Source organism: Bos indicus x Bos taurus, chromosome 23, assembly GCF_003369695.1.
Source record: "Bos indicus x Bos taurus breed Angus x Brahman F1 hybrid chromosome 23, Bos_hybrid_MaternalHap_v2.0, whole genome shotgun sequence".
In the NCBI taxonomy this organism is placed as follows: Eukaryota; Metazoa; Chordata; class Mammalia; order Artiodactyla; family Bovidae; genus Bos; species Bos indicus x Bos taurus.
The window spans coordinates 51358440-51381621 of record NC_040098.1 but is presented as its reverse complement, the minus strand read 5'-3'; the positions used below and the strand labels follow the sequence as shown (position 1 = coordinate 51381621).

Sequence of the window (23182 nt, the reverse complement as noted above, 5' to 3'; positions counted from 1 at the left end):
ATTAGAGTGGTTAGGACCCAGCTGGAGCCTAGAGCATCCTGGGTAATTAGAGTGGTTAGGACCCAGCCTAAGCCTAGAGCATTGTGGGTAATGAGAGTGGTTAGGACCCAGCCTGAGCCTAGAGCATCCTGAGTAATGAGAGTAGTTAGGACCCAGCCTGAGCCTAGAGCATCCTGAGTAATGAGAGTAGTTAGGACCCAGCCTGAGCCTAGAGCATCCTGAGTAATGAGAGTAGTTAGGACCCAGCCTGAGCCTAGAGCATCCTGAGTAATGAGAGTAGTTAGGACCCAGCCTGAGCCTAGAGCATCCTGGGTAATGAGAGTGGTTAGGACCCAGCCTGAGCCTAGAGCATTGTGGGTAATGAGAGTGGTTAGGACCCAGCCTGAGCCTAGAGCATTGTGGGTAATGAGAGTGGTTAGGACCCAGCCTGAGCCTAGAGCATCCTGGGTAATGAGAGTGGTTAGGACCCAGCCTGAGCCTAGAGCATCGTGGGTAACGAGAGTGGCTGGGGGCTGCGTAGAAACCAGAATCATGAGGAGGGGAGCCTGGGAAGGAGCCTAGGACAATGCACAGAGATTCTGTCCTCCGTGACCACGGGACAGGCCAGGCTCCTGTGGGTGTCAGAGAAGAAAGGTGGAGTTTTAGATGCACGTTTCAGGGGGGCTGCTCAGGCTGGGGCAGGGGAGAGCTCAGGCCAAGCTGAACGCTGCAGGCCGCTGCGGCGTCCGGATGAAGAAGGAGAGCCTGTGTGAAGGCCGTGGCCACGGGGAAGGACAGACTTTGAGGAGGTCGGACGGGTCCTGGGTGATTGAGAGCAGACGAGGGAGGGGGCAGGACCCAGCAACCAGCTGGGGCGCCTGGACCGGTTTTCCTCCACACAGTGGGGCGAGGGAGGCAGCCCAGGATTCCAACTCCAAACCCTACAGATTTTGAAGCCACTGGCCTCTCCCTACTCGGGCAGGGCTGCTGGGGGCGATGACAGACAGCTTCATGCTCAGATACAAGTGGGTGGTGCCTTAGGGGTACCCCAGGAGGTTGACTTAGCAGGCGATCGTCTGTCCAGAAGTTCAGGGACAGTCACAGGCTCCCGAAGAGCTGAGTGTGCCAAGAGCCCGAGTGACAGGAGAAGTAAGTGGGTGGAGGGAGGCAGGAAGCGGTAGCCTGAGAGACCAGTGGGAAGTCAGGACAGGCTGATAACCAGGGCGCCAAGAAAGGGCCAGTGAGAGTGGCCAGTAGTGCAGGCCGAGGATGGAGCAATGGTCGCCCAGTAGGTCAGAGGTAACTGGGGCAAAAGCAACTTCCATACAGTGATCAATGTGATCTAATTCGTTTCAAGCATAGCTTTTAATTCCTGTGTTCCCCAGAAAAATACCACCTTGTCTTCATGTCAAGTATTTTAGGAAAGAAATAACTTTTAGAAAAAAATTTGGTAAAAAGTATATAATATAAAATTTACCATCGCCACCATTTTTAAGTGTGTAAGTCAGGGGCTTAAGAGCATCCGCACTGTTGCGCAAGAAAATAACAATGGTAAATGCTCTTTATCATTGGACAGGAAAAACCAAGTCAGAACGCAAGAGGATAATGAGATTTTTTTCTTGAAGTCGCCTAAAACAGCACATTATCTTGGCTCAATCGCTGGGAATTCAGAACTGCAGTAGAGCTGGAGAGGCATCTGGGTCCTTCGAGGGATGTTACGCTTCTCACACTGAAGGCAGGGGGTGTGTGTCTGTGTGTGCACACGCCTGTGTGTCTGTGCGCGCGTGCGTGTGTGTGCACATGCCTGTGTGTATCTGTGTGCGCGCGTGTCTGTGTGCGTGTGCGCACGCGCACACGCCTGTGTCTGTACGCGCATGTGTGTGCACACGCCTGTGCATGTCTGTGTGTGTGTGTGTGTGCACGCCTGTGCGTGTCTGTGTGCGTGCGTATGTGCACACCTGTGCTGTCTGTGTGTGCACGCGTGTGTGTGTGCACACGCCTGTGTGTCTGTGCATGTGTGTGCACACACCTGTGCGTGTCTGTGTGTGCACACGTGTGCGCACATGCCTGTGTCTGTGTGCACGTGTGTGCACACGCCTGTGTGCGCGTGTGCACACACCTGTGTGTCTGTGTGCACGTGTGTGTGTGCACACATCTGTGTCTGTGCACGCGTGTGTGTGTGTGCACACGCCTTGCGTGTCTGTGTGTGCGTGTGTGGCGTGGTGCCGAGCAGTGCTTTGCTGTTAAGGAGTGGACAGGAGAGACTGAGGAGGGCGTGAGGACAGGTCTAACTGTGTAGCTGCTCTGTACTGCTGTTTTAGTCTCAGGTGTACAGCAGAGTGATTCAGTTATACATATTTTTTCCATTTTTTCCCACTCTAGGTTGTTACGAGATGCTGGCTCTAGCTCTCTGTGCTATACAGTAGGGCCTTGTTGTTTGTTTTATACACAGCAGAATGTATCTGTCGATCCCAGCCTCCTAGTCTATCTACCCCCCTTTCTTTTCTCCCTCTGGTACACACAGCTTGTTCCCTATGTCTGAGAATCTGTTTCCCTTTTGTAAATAAACTCCCTTGTATTATTTCTAGATCCCACATGGAGGTGATATCATGCTACCTGTCTCGTCCGACTGACTTCACTATGAGCAGGTCCGTCCATGTTGCCGCAAATGGCACGGCTTCATTCTTTTTAAGGCCGGGTAATGTTCCACTGTGCACACGCACTGCGTCTTCTGAAACCAGGCATCTGTCGATGGGCAGAAAGGCATGTTGCCTTTGCATGCTCGGCCCCTAACGGCGCACAGCAAGTACTCAAGTTCATCCTGGCCCCCCGGTACCCAGGAAGCCCTCAGACTCTTGCTGAGTGAGGAAGACAGCCGTCCTGTTTTCACAACACGCCCCAGGCGAAACCGAGACTCTCTGAAGCCCAGCTGCTCTGGCGGGACGCAGTCACACCGGAGCTGACAGCAAGCGTTCATGGCTCCTCACCCCGGGAGTCACATTTCTCTCTGGTCTCAGAGCCAGAGCTGTGTTTTATTTAATTTTGTTTTGGCCAATAAGAGTCTCGGCAAACCACTCACGACCTCACCTCCCACCAGATCCATTTGGATGTGGATGTCTTTGAAGGAGCCTGGTCTTCACCTGCTCCCGAGGTGACGTTTATTTCCTCTCTCTTCTGTTTCAAGAGTGGAAAACAGTCAGACTTGTGCCGCTCTCCCTTCTCCTCAGCCCAGCTTCCAGCCCCGTGTCCCTTCTCGTCTTTCCAGATGAGAAAAGCAACTCCCGTAGCGTCTAACGGGATCCCCAGACCAGACCTGTGAGCCCGCCTGGCAAGCATGCGGACAGGAGGGTGCGGAGAGCGAGGCAGGCTTCCCTAGAGGGTCGGGGATGCAGGGACGGCGCTGTGGCAGGAGAGCAGGGCCTGGCCCACGGGGGCCGGGAAGCTGGGACCGTTAAACCGGCCGCTCGCTCACCTCCTCCCACGTCGTCACCTTGGACGCCAGTCCCCACACGCGGCAGCCTCCGGATAGCAGTGACCCTGGCTGCCCATCTGGGCTGGTGGGGGGGACGCCGCTCGGAGCCCAGCACCCCTGGTTCCCTGTCCTCCCCGCCCCCGGGGGCTAGGACCCCCTCACCCTGGAGGAGGCTCCTGGTTGAGCCTAGAATTCCAAAGTGAGAAGGCAGCGGGGGTTTCCCCCTGGTTTTCTTGTTTTCTTATCTGCACCGTGGTATTCGGTGTCCACACCTGGAGTCCGTTGATTTTTGTTTTCTACTCATTTTCTCCACCGATGGTTCCAGAAGCGACTCCATAGTCCTGTGGTTCTACAGCACACACTGAACACCTGTGCCCTGACCTTAGCGAGATGGAGACAGAGGCGCAGAGATAAGGTGCTTTGTGGCAGGTGCAGCCGGTCCACCACGGGGCTCTCACTACACCTGGGCCTCCAGATTTCCAGATAGTCCTGCTTCCCTCTTGCTGGGTGAACACCTTGTTTCAAATGAAGCTCTCGGCCACCACCACCATCCCACCGCTAAAATCACTGTGTGTCTGGAAACGCCTAGTCCTTAACGACAGACAGGGTGTTAATATTAATATTATCCTCCACTGCTAAAAATGTTGGGGGGCTTCCCTGGAGGTTCTGTGGTATAGAATCCACCTGCAGTGCAGGAGACAAGGCTTCTATCCCTGGGCCAGGAAAATCCCCTGGAGAAGGGAATGGCTACCCTCTCCAGTATTCTTGTCTGGGAAATCCCATGGACAGGGGAACCTGGTGGGCTACAGTCCCCGGGGTCACAAGGAGTCGGACACGACTGAGCGATTAAGCACACACCCATGCTGGAAAAGGCATCCAGATACTGTAAGTTTAGAATGCTAGATAGCTAAATGTTTTCTCTTCTTTCCTGTCAGTTTTGAGACAGACTATCTTCACCAAGTTCAAAACACCCAAAGAAACACGCACTCTGAAGCCCACACACACACAGGCTGCCCTAACTTCCAGCAGAAGACGGGCACCGGCGCTGGGGCTCCGGGGAGGTGGCAGGCAGGCACGCGAGGCCAGAGGCAGGCACAGAGGCCTTGTCACCTTCCTCTTCTCTATCTGCTCTTCATTTGTCACGGTCTGTCTGCCAGGCTAGCAAAGTGTCTCCAGAGAAGCAAAGGACAGATGAGAACCGAAGTCCGTTCTGATTTCCCAACCGTATCATTTGGAACCTGCATCAAACAAAAACTCTTCTGAAATTAAAAAAAAATAATAATAATGCTTGCCAAAGGCTTTGGGTAAACTCTGACTCACTGCCTTGGCTGACAAAGCCTGTTGGCAGCTCCGGTCCCACCAGAAGTGCAGGGCTGGGGCTCCCAGGGCGGCTGCTGAGAAGGCGGGGCGGCTGAAGACGGGGGTAGGAGGGGGCGCAAACAGGCGATGGGTCACGGTGGCCGGAGAGCACGTTCTCTTGGGTGAAGAGAAACTGTCCCTTCACCCAAATGCGACGCACATGTTAACGTCCTAGCCCAGCTGAAGTCACTACGCCTGGCCCCACAGCCCAACTACGCCCGCCACCTGGAGACATGGTTCAGGGGATTGTTTTCTTATAAGCACGGCGGCTCTGACGCTCAAAAATCCTGGTGACTGAAATACATCCCAAGGAGTATTCAGAAAAGCATTCGATTACAGAAATACACACAGGACTTCCCTGGTGGATAAGAATCTGCCTGCCAATCTCTGCCAGTCCGAACAGCAGACACCAGTTCTACCCCTGGTTTGGGAAGATTCCACGCAGCACAGAGCAGCTAAAGCCCGTGGGCCACAACTCCTGAGTCCGTGCTCCTGGAGCCTGTGCTCCGCGGTGAGAGGAGCCACCGAAAGGAGGAGCGTGAGAGCTGCAACCGGGAGCGGTCCCTGCTCCCCCCAACCAGAGAAAGGCTTTGCAAAAGCAGTGAAGATCCGGCGCAGTCAAAAATAAATAAAAGAAAGAAACTGTATTTAAAAAAAAGATAAGGAACGCTGGAGCACCAAAGTCCCAGATTTGAACAAAAAAAGAAAGGCACACGACAGCAAGGAGGAGCATCTCCCAGCACACTGGAAACGACTCAGCCGGAGGCCAGACCCGTCCTCTCATGAGCCACATCACCCAGCCCAGAGCGGACTCAGGCTCTTCTGAGATTATTTACCAGTTAAGACTCGGCTTCTCGTTTTGCAAAGTAATCAGTGACTCAGTCACCTGTGAAATCTCTGGTCACTCCTTGATTATGTGTAAAATTCGTCCAATTATTTAAGCTGTCTGGGTTTGAGAAGGGTTATTATAATGAGAACATGAAGCTTTGAGAGAAATTTTCAAGGAAATGGCTCACTGCTGTTAGGCCAAAAAACAAAAACAAGGAGTGTTCATTCACCCACCGTCACTAAGGTGTGGTCTCTGCCATCAAGAAGCAGGCTTCATCACTTCCACTTGGGGCGGGGGAGGCTGCTCAAAGTGGGGACACGGAGACAGAGAGCAAACGAGGACAGATTCAGAAAACGTGTGAGAAAACCATTCCTCTCCCCAGGACTTAGGACGTGGAGCAAGTCAGCTCCAGGAGCTGTTTTCTCTCTGCGCTTCAACAAGGACACATCCTAGCAAAAGCTGTATCACCTTGTCTGTGAGGCGAATCATCCCTGGAAAAAGAAATCACACGGCAAGTCGTGGCTGGCCACGCTGAGGAGCACATGGGCAGGACTTGCATCTCTGGCGAGTCTTTATTTTCATAAACAGATAAGGAAACAGGATGCTCGCCTCTTTCCTTGGTCTGTGGTTCCCTGCCCCTGGCCTGGCTAGGTCAAGATTTTCTATTTTTTCTTCTTTGGTCAGAGCTAAGGAGATACAAGGAGGCCACCAGGGCAGCCCAGGTGGGTTAAATTACTTGGGTGTCTCGCGCAGCCTCAGAGGCGGCCGGACCCCGCCTGCAGCCACCTCTCGCAGTTCAGCATCGCTCCGTCTCTGGCTCCTGCCAACGGTCTTCCAGGTACAGGCTCCTGGGGAAGATGCCAACGCTCTCTGGTTTATGTCCTAATTACGCAACCCCGTTTCCCTTTGGTGAACTTAAGGAAACTACAGTTTAAAGGAGGGAGTCTTTGGCTGGAATGCACCATAGAAAAATTCCAAAGCAGAAAAAGCCTTAAGCAATCCTGCACAGGAAAGCAGTTTCCCACACCAGCAGCACATCTCAGAACAGGGCCCACCTTCACAATGAGCTCCACAAGCCTTGAGATCTGCCAAAACCATGGCTCTCCCCACTTACAATGCCAGGCACCTGCGAGATGGGAAAGAGAACCACATCCTGTCTCTTCTGAGAAAGTTCAGAGCTTTCCAGCAGACGCACGAAGTGAGACAGAAACCTGCCGGTGGGAGGGATAAAACGCCAGGGCTGTTTAAAATTTATCTCCCAAATCATCAACGCCTCTGGTGTGAAAGCTTCGGCAGAGAAATATTTTAACCCCGTGACCAGGTTCACTCAAGAAATTGCCTTGAGTGAAACAAATGGCCAAGCATTCGCCAAGCATGGGTGCCACGTGTGGACGAAGCAAGCACGCTGCTTAGAAGTTCAGAGTCGCCAGCCCCGAGGGCCGAGGGCTGGGGTCTGCAGCGCCCATCACCAGCCTCTGTTTCCTCCAAGACCGCCAGAGGGAGGGGCTGCCCCCGCCCAACGCACAGCACGCCCGGCCCGATGCTGTCCATTTAGAACTTTCTTTGCTTTTTTGAGCCTCTCAAACTTAGTTCTCCTGCCGTCTCTCAATCAACCCCTTGATTCACGCTGTTCGAATATCATCTCAGTGAACTCCAGAAAATCAATGACATTCTTCTTCTTTACGTTAATTTTGCTATATCACATATCATATCAACTTGAGAGCGGGTCACTAGGGCACGCTTGGAAATTCTCACCACGTGGTTATCCGCCGTGACTTCTGGTTTATAATTCCAAGCTAAGAAAATGTAACTCTTTATTTATGCCCTGTTTCATTTCAGAGAAAACATGACTGCTCACACAAGTCCATACAATAAAATAACACTGAACTTATGGCAAAATGAAAATGGGACAAAGGAAAAATGAAAGCAAAAAATTTCAAATAAAACTAGGAATGGGGCCAGCATTTAAAGCTCAGCTTGCCGAGCCCACACACATGCTAGATAAGATTCAAAGTTTTCCAAGCTCCCCAGCAGTCAGCAGAAAGAGAATCACTTATGGGTGGAAAACTACACCGGCCCGCTGGTCAGATCAGCCACCATCTGCTTCTGTAAATAAGGGCTTGCTGGGACACAGCCACACCCAATCATTTACATCTTATTTACTTCTTAGTGCTGGAGAAGACTCTGGAGAGTCCCTTGGACAGCAAGATGAAACCATTTGTCTATCCTAAAGGAAATCTTGGAGAAGGCAATGGCACCTCACTCCAGTACTCTTGCTTGGAAAATCCCATGGATGGAGGAGCCTGGTAGGCTGCGGTCCATGGGGTCGCTAAGAGTCGGACACAACTGAGCGACTTCACTTTGACTTTTCACTTTCATGCATTGGAGAAGGAAATGGCAACCCACTCCAGTGTTCTTGCCTGGAGAATCCCAGGGGCGGGGGAGCCTGGTGGGCTGATGTCTATGGCGTCGCACAGAGTCGGACACGACTGAAGTGACTTAGCTTAGCTTAGCTTAAAGGAAATCTACCCTGAATATTCATTGGAAGGACTGATGCTGAAGCTGAAGCTCCAATACTTTGGCCACTTGATGCGAAGAGCCAACTCATTGGAAAAGACCCTGATGCTGGGGAAGATTGAAGGCAGGAGGAGAAGGGGGCGACAGAGGATGAGATGGTTCGGTGGTATCACTGACTTAACGGACATGCGTTTGAGCAAGCTCTGGGAGATGGTGAAGGACAGGGAAGCCTGGCGTGCTGCAGTCCATGGGTCACAAAGAGTCAGACACGGCTTAGTGACTGAACAATGATAGGATATCACAGCAGAGCTGAGTACCTGCCCTGGAATAAAACATTTACCACCTGGCTCTTTAGAGAAGAAAGTCTGCCGACCCTGGGGTTACTTGGTTCTGCACCCGTCAGGTAACCACAGAGCTTTCCTGGGATAAGCATACTCCCTATATGGTTCTGAAGTATAGAGAACTTTCCACTGTCAAGAGCTCACCGTGTAATCTCTTGAAAAACATCCTTAGCTTCAATTTTCACAGTCACAGGCTTTACAGGGCCATCGGCGATTCTAAGTGAGGCTGAAAGGGTGTCATGGGGGTAGTTTTTCTCCAGGTCTGCTGAAGGCAGGGGAGTCTGCAGAGATGGCCAGTGCGGGTCCTCCCACTCCTGATGAGAGGCCGTCAGGGCTACTGGGTCGGGCTCCTCTTCCGCTGAGCCCCAAGGGTTCCCCCGAGCCCTCCCTGCGGTCGCTGACAGCAGTGGGCATGCAAGATAAACCTGATATGTCAGCTTTGCTTTAAGGCTCTTTTCTGTGAACGTCCTCTGCGCTGAGTTTGACAGGCACCGGGGTGGTGAGCTGGAGGCCGTTTCCCTGCTCAGTTCCCGAAGCCTGCTGTCCCATTCTGCCAGCCTGCAGAGCTGCCCCTAGAGCAGGGCCCTCGAGGAGGCACAGCACGGCGCCCGCCCGTGAGAACCGGAGCCCCGTGGGGATGGGGCCCTGGGGAGCAGACCCCACACGCCAGTACACACCCAGGGCCTGCGGGCCCGAGACGAGGGCTGGGGTCTCCTCCAGAAAGGGGGCCGCTCCTCTGTGCAGACCACGGGGGCAGGGAGGGAGGAGGGCCCAGGCAGCTCCTACGGAAGCGCTCAGGCTCAACACCCACCCCTGAGACCTCTGTTCAGAGAGACGAGCCCTCCACAGGGTCACCCTGACCCGCTGACCGGGGACACGTACATTTCTAAAAACCCCCCAGAGCAAGGCTTCCAGGATAAATGCAAATAACCTCGAAACGGCGATGTCTAAGAAACCACAACTCAAGTCAACGTCAGAAGAAGACAACAGAACAGCCCACTGCGGATTCCGGAGAACACATCTGTAGTCCTTTTCTTCTCTGTGACGATAAAACCATGCTGTGATCGACTATAGTTCTGTCCTCTACAACAGGGAACAAAATCCAGCTTATTTAACAGTGTCATTAAAGGGATCATCCACTAAACGAAGGTAGCCACACCTTAAGATAATCAGAGCTATCCTTATCGACCCCTCTAGAAATTGCTACTTAATCTCTGATCCTACACGTGTTGTCAAAGGGAAAGAAAAAGGAAATGTGTTATAAATAATCATATTATTCCTTACAGTTCTTTGCACACCATGATTAAAAAATATAAAACTGGAAAATAAACAGCCACGCCTAAAACCTTCCTTCTCCTTGTGGGTGTGCACCATGCGCTAGAAAACACCAACCACAGAGAAGCCAGACAGGCTTCCTTGACAGGGGAGTCCACACGGCGCCCACACGGCGGGTCAACAGAGGACAGTTTCTTCACCCTGAGAAGATTGCCACTCAACTCTCCCAACACCAGTGCTCAGGGTTCAAGTCCAGACCACTCAGGCCACACGGGAATGTGGGACACTTGGACCCTGCATGGCCTCAGCGAAAAACACAAAGAAAGAAAACTCTTAAGAAATCCATGAGAACACGGAGCCCACACCAAACGTGAGCCACTTGGTTTGCTCTCTGGAGCCAAGCGCGGGGACGCCTGGGTACATCTGGGTTTGGAGGAGCACGAGACGTCAACACGGAGGACCCCGGCCCCTGCGGTGGGCCAAGCCCCACTTCTCCAGGCACGATGCAACCCTCCATGGGCTCCAAGCTGGAGCTCAGGCTGGACGGCGGGTGAGACGCACAGCCCGGGAGCAGGGTCCTCGCCGCAGAAGACACCGTCCTCTGCGCTCCAGAGCTGCAGGATGCAGACGCCAGCCCGAACCTCGCACGCGCCGGCCACACGCTCCCTCACCTCCTCTAGGCCCCCCCGAAGGCCCCTACTTACGCAGCGCGTACAGGGTGAGGGTCACTCCCGCCAGGCAGAACCCTTCGAAGAACCTGAGTGTGCTGAACATGGTCACATTCACAGACAGCGCCACGGTCAGTCCGAAGATGAGGATGAAGATGATGGAGAAGAGCAGCACGGGCCGCCGGCCGAACCTGCACACGGACAGGGACGCGGTCAGTCATCGCCGGACAGGCCGGGGCCCAGGGGCCAGCAGGTGCTGGGTGGGGACCCCACGGAGTCTGCATCCCTCCTGGACCCTCGTGGGGATGCCCAGGGGCAGGGGGCCCTCAGGGTACGCACACCCACCCCTCGTCATGTAGATAAGGGAATACAGGTCAACAGCTGCTGTGCGACAGACGTGAGACGGGAACTGATTCCTGTTGGCCAGTCTACTCCTGAGTTTATGGGGGTAATTCAATAGAACCAACAGTAACTCCCCAAACTTCTACCTTGGCACCCCCAGCATAAAACGGCTTGGAGGCTGTGACCTTTGGAATTGGCTCCAGAGTCAACATAGACACAGGGTGAGCGGCTTCCAGCTGTTTCTCTGAGTTGTTGACTAGACTGGCCTCGACCTCGCCCGCGGCCTGGTGGAGCCAAGGGCTGAGCCGGCGGCGGGCTGGTTTCAGCTCCACGATGAGGAATGACCAGAAGGGAGCACAGACTGAACGGGGGTGGCCTGAGCTGTAAGGATGCACGTGGACCTGGAAGGGAGGTCCCCAGGGGCCCGTCCTCTGCACTGGGGAAAGGCCAGCGCACCCTGGGCGGGTGGTCACAGGGCTGGCCCAAGCGGGCTCGGGGAGCACCAGGGATGTGCTTCCAGGCGTGGCGGGGGGTGGAGGGGTGGCCCTCGGCCTGGGGCGGCCCTTGCTCGCCACCCCTCCCGGACCGAGCCTCACACACAAGGATGGGCGTGGCACAGCCAGCGTGGACTAGGAGAGCTCCCAGAGAGGCTGGACTCTATTTGCCAAGGGAACAGGGTCCACGCCTGGAACCCCCAACACCTGGACGTCCACCTGGAAGGGAAACGTCCAGAAGGGCAAACAGAAACAAGGAGCAGGTCTGGGGGTGCCTGTGGTTGGGGTGAGAACGGCCGAGACCAGGAGTGGGCAGAAGAGGGGAACGTTCTAAACGCAGTGTGTGCCAGTGGCCACAGGTATGGCTCTGCACAGACACCAGAACTCACTGACCTGTGCACTTAACACGCGTGAGCTGCATGGTGTGCAAACCACCCCTCGGTTTAAATGGTTTTAAAAAAGCAATGCGCGGTAGCGGCCGGCCTTGCCTGTGCAGGAGACGGATGTGATTTCCTCACACTCTGGGGGCGGGACCCCCAGGACACCATCTCACTCAGGACTCCTGAGGCCCGCCCATCACTCCGGGTTACAGAAATGGCCAGGGCTGTGAGCTCAATGCAACGGAAGTCGATTTTCTGGTCGAGATTTTAGCCGTTACTTCCCTTCACCTGTGCTGGGGTCACTTAGCCCTTACCAGGAACGACTACAGGAAGTTCTGTCCAAATCCAACTCGTCTACAGAAATGAACTTAAACACGGCTCGGCTGGCCTATTAAATGGAGGAAACCAGAGTCTAACTTATCCCTCTTTATTCCCCTTTGCTTCCCCGTCTGTTCTGCGCTGCAGTGTCAAGATCACTAACAGGACTACAGACCGTGCACCAAGCAGCCGTGGGTCTTCCTACGTCCGGCCTCCCAGACGCCCACCGGACACAGTCTGCTCCTCTGTCCTGACACTTTAGGGAAGACCCTGGATTTCTGCTTAACTTGTAGAAACAATTCTAAATCTTTCCCTCCAAAGTGGCTGCTAAAGTCATTAAGTGAAAATTCGTATCAGGAATGGGGGGCAAACATGGTCTTCAAAGTCAGAGCCCTGGCCCCAATCCCAGGCTCCCTGGGGACTGAGGTGCCGAGCAAGACCCGCTGGGTCCCGTGAGCCTCCGGCTCTCTTCAAGAAGGGCCATCGGGTGTACATATGTGCACGTGTTTAGAAGCCCCTGGGGTTCAAGTGGGCCCTGGCTCTCCCCAGAGCAGAGGTCTCCCACCAGATGACCAGTAGACTCGCACTCTCAAATCTGCGATGCAGAGGCATCATCGGTCAGCCAGGACCTGTGACAGGCAGAACATCAGCCTTGGGGGTGTCCCTGTCCTAACCCCCTGAGGCTGTGCCACCTCTCACGGCACAAGGGACTCTGCAGATGGCGTCAGAGTGAAGGGCCTCGAGGTGAGGCGGCTGTGCTGGGAGCCTCTCCTGGCCACATGGAACCAGGAGACAGTCCATGAGAAGGACCTGACCAGCCACGGTGGGCTCAGACTAGGAGTGGGGCCAGGAGCCAAGGAACAGGAGAGCCTCTGCTGCTGTTCAGTCGCCAAGTCGTGCCTGACCCCGGGGACTGTAGCCCGCGAGGCTCCTCTCTCCATGGGAGTCTCCAGGCAAGAATCCTGGAGTGGGTTCTTCCTGACCCAAGGATCGAACCTGTGCCTCTTGCATCTCCTGCATTGGCAGGCGGATTCTTCACCACTGAGCCACCTGGGAAGCGCGGGAGAGTCTCTGGAAGTTGGAAAAAAACTCCTTCGCCGTCAGTGGCCAAGCTCAGCCCAGGGCCAGAGGGACGGGGTCTGCAGGGCAGCCCATACACAGCCTCCCAGGACCGGTGGGATGAGAAAGGTGCAGAGTCCAGCAAGACCCAGCAAGAGAGGGAGCCAGGTCATCTGGCCAGAGCCCCTGACCCAGCTGGCCCCCAGCCTCCACCTAAACTAACACGTTACCTGCAGGACATGCTGTCCAGCCCAGACTGAACGTGTGTGCAAAACAGTCACCTTTAAAAAGCACAAACAAGAAGCCATGCAGCTGAAGTTTCAGGAGACATCGACTGGGGTCTTGGCATAACCTGCGGCCCGATCAGCTTCCCGACACGGCCGTGCAATGGTGCCAGCGGCTGTGAGACCCGGACTTCCCTCTCTACGTGTTTATCTCCTTTGAAGCAAGGCTCCGGCAGGGAGTAAAATGCTAACAATAAATCAGTCAAGGGTGGAAAATACCAAACCTTCAAACTGGAACTGAGGCCCACTCCGAATGTTCAGAAAGCCGCAGCGCAAGCTGCCTGCCCCGACCCTCTGGGCACCCCTGGCCCACTCCCCGCCACCCACAAACTTGGAGAAGTGGCTGCAGCTCAGACCCTGGCTGCTTGCCAAGGAAGACCCCACTCTCTCTCGTCTTGGTCCCCGGGGCCGGTGTGTGATCAGGGAGGCCGAACACCATCGATGGGAAAGGCATAAGAAACCACAAAACCACCTGTAAACAGCTTAAACCACTGTAGACCTCTTAGGCGAAGTCTGCATTTACTTTCCCTATTAAATCACTGAATCAGGACACCAAGACTTTAGTCAAGTCCGTGTTTTTAGGAAGAAGTGATGTGGTTATATTACTCTTATTTTCCCAACCTATTTCAGTGTAGGTTTCTGGGAAACAAAATTCCTTGTGGTTAAAACATTGGGATTGGAGGGTCTTTTAGGTCAGTATAGCTCACTCTGAAAACATTTAAAAGTTCAAGTATTTGGTTTGAAAAAAAAAAAAAAAACCAAAACCCTCGTTCTTTCCCAATCCTGTTCCTCCCCTCCCCCTCAAAAAGCTCACCACCAAACCCCATGTGAGGGCCTGTGTGGGTTTCCACAGGTCACTCCCAGCATCTCTGCTCCTGCCCCGGGGGTGATGTCCTTAAGAAGCACTTACAGATGATGACTCAGCAAATTCTGAACACACAGGCAATCGCACTTCATGTTAATGCAAGGAACACCCAGTTAGATGCCAGCTTTTGGGGAAGAACTTTTCAGACCTTGAAAGTGGTCTCTCTGGGCTCCCCCACCCGCCGCGGGCACCCCCATAGCGCCAGCCAGCCGTCTCAGCTGACCAGGACAGAGGGCACCCCGGGGCATAGCCTCGGCCTCAAGGAGCCTGCTCTGAATCACTGCCAGCTTTACTAAGTCTGGGATTCAAGATGCCCTTATTTGTAAATAAAGCCCCTTAAAGAGAAAGAATGTCAAGCAGGGAGGGGTCCCCACACCTCTCTTCTTCGGCAGCCCCCCGTTCCCCGCCAACCCCAGCAGCACAGGGCCACGGCCATGCTATTCGGGCGAGTCCCCACTGCTGACACAAGCCCCGTGACTCAGTCCACACCTGTGGAGTCTGGCTCTGGGGCCGCTAGGAGCTTAGTTTCAAATGCTGGTTCTTCAACCTAAGGGCATCCGGGGATGTTACTTAAACGTCTGTGCTTCTGTTTTTAACCCAGGAGATAAGGGTGAGGCCGGTTTTCCACTGGGAAACAGGGGAGCTGTGCGGAGGGGCCCTTTTAATCCACGGAGACACTCAGCACGGAGTCTGGCGACACAGGCGTCGGTGAGGGCGGGCTGTTAACGCCACCACTCCCACCGCGGCAACCTGCATCTCCATCCCACCACCATCTCGCTCCCCCGGAACCCTCACCTGGCCCCTCACCCGCCCAAGGAAAGCACATTTATTCTTGTCTCTGGTCCCCACCCCTCCGCCTGGCCTGCCCAGCCGCCACCCACAGCCGGCCACTTTTCAGAGCCCAGCTCCGTGTGGGCCTGCAGAAGCATCTCCTGGCCAAGCCACCTTACAAGGACGGTCCCTCTCTGAGGTCTGCCTGCGTCTGGCCAGGTCTCGAGGGTGAGGAGTGCGGCTGCCCTGTTCCTGTCTTTTGAAGCCCCTGGTCTGTCTATGCATGCTCAGGGCCCAGCCCTTAAAGCCTGAAGCCACATTCCCAGGCTCCTTCTAACCTCGCTCTCTCAGGAGGAGATGGGCGGCTGGCTGCAGGCTGGTTTTGCTAGATTCTAGCAGCCAGGGAATTGCAATGAATTTAAATTCTCACTTCAAAAGGGTCTGCTCTATGCACTGGCAGCTCTCTCTGTCTGAACTCTGCAGGGGGCGGCTGCCCCCATCAGCTCTGGCCCCAGTGCCAGGGCGGGGGGGGGGGGGGGGGAGGGGGGGGAGCCTCGGTCGGGTCGCCGCAAGCTCAGGCCGACCTCGCCTGGGGAGGCCGCAGAGGCTGCTGCGGCTCCGAGGGGTGTGGTGTGGCAGGCATGCGGGTACTTACCAGTCAGCAATGCATCCAGTTATCAGGTAGCCAAAGATCAATCCAACCAGTAGGGAGAACTTAGCGACATGGACCTTCCAGGCATTATCACACACAAGGTCCCACTAGAGAGGGGCAAACAGAAAACAGGTCAGAGAGAAACGCACAGAGAGTGGACCTTCCAGGCATTATCACACACAAGGTCCCACTAGAGAGGGGCAAACAGAAAACAGGTCAGAGAGAAACGCACAGAGAGGCCGGCGTCATCAATCACAGCGCGCCGATCACGCGCATCCCACACACCACTGGGCGTCTCTCAGTGGTTTGGACAAGCCAACGAGAAGTACCACCTGGCCACAGAAGGCAGTGTGATGCTTTTGTCTGGGGCAGAGGACAGAAGTCCGCAGGGTCTGGTGCCCTGATGCCATCTCGGGGCGGGGGGTTCCTCCCTCCATCCCGGTGGGGAGGCAAGGCCAGGCGTCCCCGGGCACCGACACAGCTAGCACACGCCCCGCAGTGGGAAGCCCCCACCAGCTTCTGCACAGCGTGTCACCACAGCACGAGCTCTGTGTTTCCAGCCCGAAAACCCCCCAAACTTCACAAGTCATCTTAATAGTTAAGACGGTTAGCGGTCAATACTGAACTATCCACATGAAGCAGTCTTACATTTTCCTTGTCAATGCCGCGCGTGTTTCCCCATATTCCAGGCTAAAGCCACCTGCTCCACTTGGAGAGAAAGCCAATCAGTTGGTGCACACAACCTTTAGACTAGTTTTACAACTAAGCTTTATTATTTAAAAAAAAAAAAAAACAGCCCTCCAATCTTTCCCTCCTGCTTTGGCAGAAGTGGGAGAGAGACGCACGTCTGCTCCCTCCGAGTGACGTGTGTCCACGTGGAGCACACATGGGCACCGGCCCTCAGTCCGCGGGCAGCTGATGGCTGGGTCCAAGGGGCAAAGCACCAGGGTCTCCGCATCAACGGGCTTCGGGAAGAGCCGCACCTCTGCACCAGCCTCCGTGGAGGAGGCACCACCGCCTGTGACACCGCCTGCTGGACTCCGGGGGACACACCGAGAGTGGGGCACCGCTGGTCGCACAAGTCGCATCACTAAAGACGCAGATTCATCACAGGCTTCTTTACAGGGTTGCCGTCCCCCTGTGTCTGCTCAGGTCCGCAGCAGCAGCGGCAGCAGCGTCACCTGGGAAGTCGCCGGAAATGCGCCTTCTCGGGCCCAGGCCAGACCCCACGGCAGGTTTTGGAGGAAGCGCAGCGAGGCGGTTTAACAAGCCATCCAGGTGACCGTGAGGCTTCCCCGGGGCGGCCGTGTCCCTGCCCATTCGAATTCGGTGAATGAGCTTCCCAGGCCGGGGCTCAAACAATCCACCCCCGGGCGCAGGGGGCGGGCAGAGGGTCCAGGGAACACACCCGGCAGGGCTGGCCGGTGCAGCCCACTCCAGCTCAGAAGACTGGAGGGGCAGCTAAGGCGGCTTCTGGAGGCCAGCCTGGAAAACCAACACTCACGTGTACCTGGCTTCTAGCAGCAAACGTATTCGTAACAACATACACCTTCCGCGGCGCACCCTGTGTCTAACCTGGGACACGCAGCCCGAAGTGCTGCTGTGAGTCACTGCATTAGAAGCAGAGGAGTGTCGACTCTTTGCCCCCATGGTTTCGACTCAGAGGCTGCTCCGTCTTCTCTCCTCTCTGCCCTCCCGTGAGTCACAGCCCCGGATGCGCCAGCGTGTGTGGAGTCTGTACCCCCCGCCCCGCTTTCTACCTTCTGAGGCTGCTCCTGCTATTTTCCCATCTCTCCTCATGGCCCACAGGGTAACCGATCCTCAGGGTACCAGCTGCATCGCCCCGCCCAGCTGCCCTGCGGGCCGAGGAGAGGCTGACAGCCCCTATGATCATCGCAGCCCACTGCCATGGCAGCTCCCCGCACCTCCGCCTGGCACACGCTTGGCAGGGGAAGGGCATGCCCTGTCCCAGGTGCTGCTGGGGGAGGGGGAGGGTGGGGGTGCCCACTCTGCCCTCAGTCTCCACCCAGACGTCCCACTGGGAGCTGATCTGAGGTCAAGTGATGCCCAAGGCACATTCTGCTTGTAGGAGCCAGCCAGGAGGCATCAGAGCACAAAAGCATTCGGAAAGGGGGTGGGGGCTGGGGGCTGCCAACACTGCTGTGCGCTCAGGCCTGCGAACCACAACTGGACCCGGCCCTGGGCAGCCACCACCCAATCTGGCTGCTACCTAAAGAGATGTCCAGGGCAACCTCTGTCAATTAGCAAGGCGGGAACAGAAGACTGACTGGCCGAGCAGACAGGACCGGGGGCGGGATCCAGGACAAGGTGGCGACCTGGCGCCCTAACCCCCTCAACCAGGCGCCAGGGCAGACAGCATCTCTGAGTCAGCAAGAAAACCGCCCCAGACAGCCCCACAAACTCCTCGAGATAAAGATCCCCTGCCTCGGGTCTATTGGACACCCCCAAGCCTGGAGTCCCCCCTGGAGGCACATTCCATATACCAGGCAGGTGGGACCGGGATCTTTTGTCTGACCTCCACGTCTGATGAGAATAAAGTACACTCAGATGGGCTACGATCTCTGGAAGGATTTCAGGAGTCTAAGGAAGCCCTGGAGATCACTTAGCTTCCAAGACTTGCCCCATTCCCAGTAAGATAAGGCTGGGCTTCCCTGGTGGCTCAGGGATAAAGACTTCGCCTGCCAGTGTGGCAGACACGGGTTCGATCCCTGGCCTGGGAAGTCCCCACGTGCCATGGCCCATGAGCCAGGAACCCATGAGCCATAATTACTGAGCTGGGGCGCTAGAGTCGGGAACCACAGTGCTGAGCCATGAGCCACAAATACTGAAGCCCCACGGGTCCTGGAGCCTGCGGTGTGCAAAAAGAGAGACCATTGCTCACCCCAGCTAGAGAGAGTCTGCATGTAGCAGTTAAGACCCAGCACAGCCAGAAATAAATACAAAAATAGACAAAATTATAAGAAAAAAAAAGATATAGCAATTAGTCATTTCGCTCAGCAAAGGCGTGTTCAAAAAGTCTAAACTGTGCAAAACCAGGACTCAGGGGTGTGGGTTTCGTCCCTTGAGGTCATCTGCTGTCACCTGCCTCTTCTCACGCCGCCCACACCAATCACCAGTCAGTCACCAATGCCCAAGGGCGCTCCGTGCCCAGCGCGCCAGCACCCGCCCCCACCCCGTCCGCTCCGCAGACAGCCTGCTTCACGGGGACCTGCCGGGGTCCACACGCCACCCTTCTGCTGTGGGTGCCCGCGGGGAGAGCTGGAAAACGCCGCTTCCGGACTGCTTACTGCTAAGCTTTCCCACGTGGCTGGGGTTCAGCTGGTGATCTGCCCCTCAAAATAACCTTCCGCGCGTACCCTGAAGCTGACTTCCGGGGTGACTGAATTAGGAAGAGAGTGAAGTGGGGGCATATGGGAGCACGCCCTCAGCTGCCCGCGAATTCTGAGTGCTGGCTTCATGACCCATCTCCCTGGGGAGGCGGGGACGGGGCCCGCACATCACCATCCCCCACCCCCGAACTCACACGGGGTCTCCACGCGTTAACCCTTCAGACCCACGCCCTGCCTCAACAAAGGCGGGAACAGTCCTCTAATTTAGCGCTTCATCACTCCATCAGCGAGTCTGCCAAGGCCGTGCTGTGTACAAGTCGTGGCCCGTTTTACAGTCTGACACTTGCTTTGTTTGCTGTTGTTCCAGGACCAGGGATGGTCCTCAGTTAGGGGGAGACCCAGAATGTGATCTCAATCTTAGTTGCCCGTGTTTTTTTTTTTTTTTTAAGGCAGTAGTTACAGAACATCTGGTGAACTGTTTACCTACCTATACATTTCAAGGATAAGCTAAAAGAAAGATAGTAACTGATAACTGATATTACTTTCTGAGGAATAATCTAATTGCTTGACTTGCCAGAGGGGAGGAATATTCACGGAGGAAACTAATGAAATTTCTAAAGAAGATGGAGAATAAATGGGACGGGAGGAAAAGAACCTTATTTTCAGCGGTAATGAATACTCTGATAAAGAGAAATGCAAACAAGAACATAAAGACGGACGGAAACAGATTACTTATCCAATTCTGAGGTAAAGAGGGGCTCCCTACGGATAAAAACTCAAGGAGGGAAAACTACCCAAGGAAAAGATGATGGATTTTATAAGTGGATCTGTCACTCCTGAGTTATTATTCATATTACTTATTTAAAATCTCCTCACATCAAAAATAACATAAGCAATATTATAAAGACTTAAATTTTAGGATACATTGGAAGGGGATAGGAGTCTGTCAGCCCCTGGAAAGGCCACTTTGGCACAGGGGTGATCATCTGGAGGCAAAGGAGGATCAGCAGATGCAGAAAGCAGCCTCCTCAGAGCCCCTTCACCCACTGAAAAGCAGAAACTCCGGAGGACCGGAGAGGGCCATAAACCCCGCCTCCGGGGAAGCCCGAGGCTGTGAAGACACAGCCGGTGCTGAGATGTGTCTGTAAACAACCTCAGGGACAGATTAGGAGTCTGGGACTGACAACTGGACACACTGCTATTTGTAAAGCAATCGACAAGGGCCTGCTGCACACCACAGGGGCGCTACTCGACGTTCTGAACAACCTCAACGGGAGAAGAATTTGAAAAGACCAGGTGTACGTGTGAAGGGAACTGAATCGCTTTGCGGTACACTAACACAACATTCTAAGTGAACTATGCTCCAATATAAAATAAAAACGTCGAAAAACCTCACGGAAACAACCCTCACCTTCCATTGCTGCTAAGTCACTTCAGTCATGTCCAACTCTGTGCGACTTCATAGACGGCAGCCCACTATGCTCCTCTGTCCCTGGGATTCTCCAGGCAAGAACACTGGAGTGGGTTGCTGTTTCCTTCTCCAGTGCATGCAAGAGAAAAGTGAAAGTGAAGTAGCTCAGTCGTGTCTGACTCTTAGCGACCCCATGGACTGCAGCCCAACAAGGCTCCTCCGTCCATGGGATTTTCCAGCCAAGAGTACTGGAGTGGGGTGCCATCACCTTCCATTAGTTCCCCCCATATATTTACTTCCCAAGTCTGCTGCCCCGAAAAGCCCGGACCCTTCTCCCCCTTTTCTGCAGGCCTGTTGTCCTTTGTTACGATGCTCCGTGAGCCCAGGCTCTGCCCTTCCTTCTGAGCGCTCCGTGTGCCCGGGTGCACTTGGCAGTGAACCCTGGTTCCCTCTTGTTCAGCCGCCTTCCCTCAGTCTAGCTGCCAGGGCCCCAGCCACAGAACCTAGGAGTGTGGAAGAAAGAGATTTCCTCCTACAATAGCCAAAGGGCTACTATCCTTTGGAGAAGGGAATGGCAATTCACTCCAACATGCTTGCCTGGAGAACTCCAAGGACAGGGAGCCAGGCAGGCTAAAAGTCCATGGGGTCACAGAGAGTCGGACACGACTGAGCAACTAACACTTACTATCCATAGTCAGTATTTCCGTAACAATATCGACTGATACTCTATGTTTCTGGTCAAGCATCCAGAAAATTAACAAAACATGAAACAAATGGTTAAAGGACACCTGGGAAACACTCCATTCCTCTAATGAAAATCAAAGCTCGGTACTTTATTAACTAAAAAACCTTTGTGTGTGTTTGTGTGCTATGTCAATTCAGTCGTGTCCGACTCTTTGTGACCCCACGGACTGTAGCCCACCAGGCTCCTCTGTCCATGGGATTCTCCAGGCAAGAATCCTGGAGTGGGTTGCCATTTCCTTCTCCAGGGCATCTTCCCGACCCAGAGATGCAGGAGAAGAAACAGACCTTGGGAAAAAGTTCCCAGAAAAGGAATTGCTGGGATAAAGAGTGGTCACGATTTCAAGTCACTGTGATGCGTGCTGCCAGACAGCCTTCCAGAAACTCAGTGCTTCACTTACATGCCCGGCAGACTGGATCCTCTGTTTCTTCTCCTGCATCTTTGGGAAACGTAAAAAAAACTTAAAAAAATATTAATGAAAGTATTGAGCTTTGATTTTAATTGGGCTTCCTTGGTAGCTCAGTGGTAAAGAATCTGCCTGCCAATGCAGGAGACATGGATTCGATCTCTGGGTCGCTGTCAGATGTCCCGGTACAATAATCCTCAGTGTCTGTCACTTGTGAGAAACCGGACCCTGCCTGACGTCCAGCAAGACTAAACAGCGTGGGCATGTTTGCGTCTGAAAGCAAGTGATCCAGAAAGATGCTCCTGACACAACGCTGAGAGGAAACCTCAGCATGAACGCCACGAATGCAGGAGGTGTCGGGGGAGAGCGAGCCGTCACTCAGTCATCTCTGACTCTTTGCGGCCCCATGGACTGTAGCCTTATTTTCGATTTTATACTTTTCTTGACTTCTCCAAAGTTTCTACAATTAATCTATAAACCTTATAACGAGAGAACAAATATAGGTAATGTTAGCTCCCACACATGGAGGTGGAAGTGATGGTGGTGAGGGTGAGACAAAAATCATTAAAAATAAAAAACAACCAAAACCTTTTCACCTTTTCAGGAATATGCATTTTAACACAATCTAAACACTCAGGCTGGTCAGGAAAGTGAGTGGAAACAGAGGAACCTGGAAGATCACTGTGACGTTAAACGTTGTTCTTTAGTTGCTCGGTCGTGTCCGACTCTTTTGGGACCCCATGGACCGTAGCCCACTATGCTCTTCTGTCCACGGGATTTCCCAGGCAAGAATACTGGAGTGGGTTGCCATTTCCTCCTCCAGGGGATCTTCCCGACCCAGGGATCGAACCCACGTCTCCTGCACTGGAAGGCAGATTCTTTACCACTGAGCCACCAGTAGAGGTGATATTAATTAATGCTCACCGACTAAAACCAAAAACATTTTTTAGGGAACTAAATGAAAAATTTCCCCCAAGTTTCATCTTCAGAGCTGGAGATCCCCATTAGAAACCACAAGGGCTTTAGCAGGCACGACACCCATGTGCTCTAGAACTGAGGAGTCAGTGGACATGAAAGGAAGCGTTTCTGCTCAGACTACAAAGGGGATAACAGTGCTGAAAATTTCAAAAGCTCAGATAAAACAGCATTCCTGACTGAGGTGCAGGGATTAGAGAGATGCAAGGTCAGCATCCTTCTGCAGCCTTTGTCCCCCTGAAGCGGCATTTCACTGGTCGCTTGTGAACCACCATTTCATACTCTGAGGATTCGCCCGGCTCTGCGTTTCTCAACCGGAGACAACAGAAGTGGCAAACACACACACACACTCACACTCACACACACACTCACACTCACCCTCCACCCTGGAAGGCTGGCCATGTAAGCTGGATCCATAAAGCACATTAGCTAAAATCAGCTGTTCAACGGTCTGTGTTTTTCAGTGGTTCTTTCTTCTCCTTTTTTTTTTAACCTAGTTGTATTTGGATTTTTCCCTAAAAGATTCTATCAAAATTCAAGAAATACTGCATGTTTTGAAAACCCCAAACTATTCTCTGCTTTTCGCCTCTAAGCTCATTCTGCAATTTTAGGAGATTGGCTACTGTCAACAGTAGCCAACAGAGCTGCCAATTAGGGCTGGCACTCTCAGAAGCTTCCTTAAATGACATAACG

The 23182-nt window shown here is 53.9% G+C and overlaps 1 protein-coding gene across 2 annotated transcripts in view; it reads right to left on the bottom strand.

Moving 5' to 3' along the window:
- SLC22A23 (solute carrier family 22 member 23) overlaps positions 1–23182 on the bottom strand; it is a 133501-nt gene that overhangs the window by 81459 nt on the left and 28860 nt on the right. For both annotated transcript variants that reach the window (XM_027525308.1, XM_027525309.1), the window contains exons 2-3: positions 15609–15712; positions 10477–10631 (exon numbers count right to left, since the gene is read on the bottom strand). In XM_027525308.1, coding sequence (XP_027381109.1) covers positions 10477–10631; positions 15609–15712 — 259 coding nt within the window. The remainder of the gene's footprint in view (positions 1–10476; positions 10632–15608; positions 15713–23182) is intronic.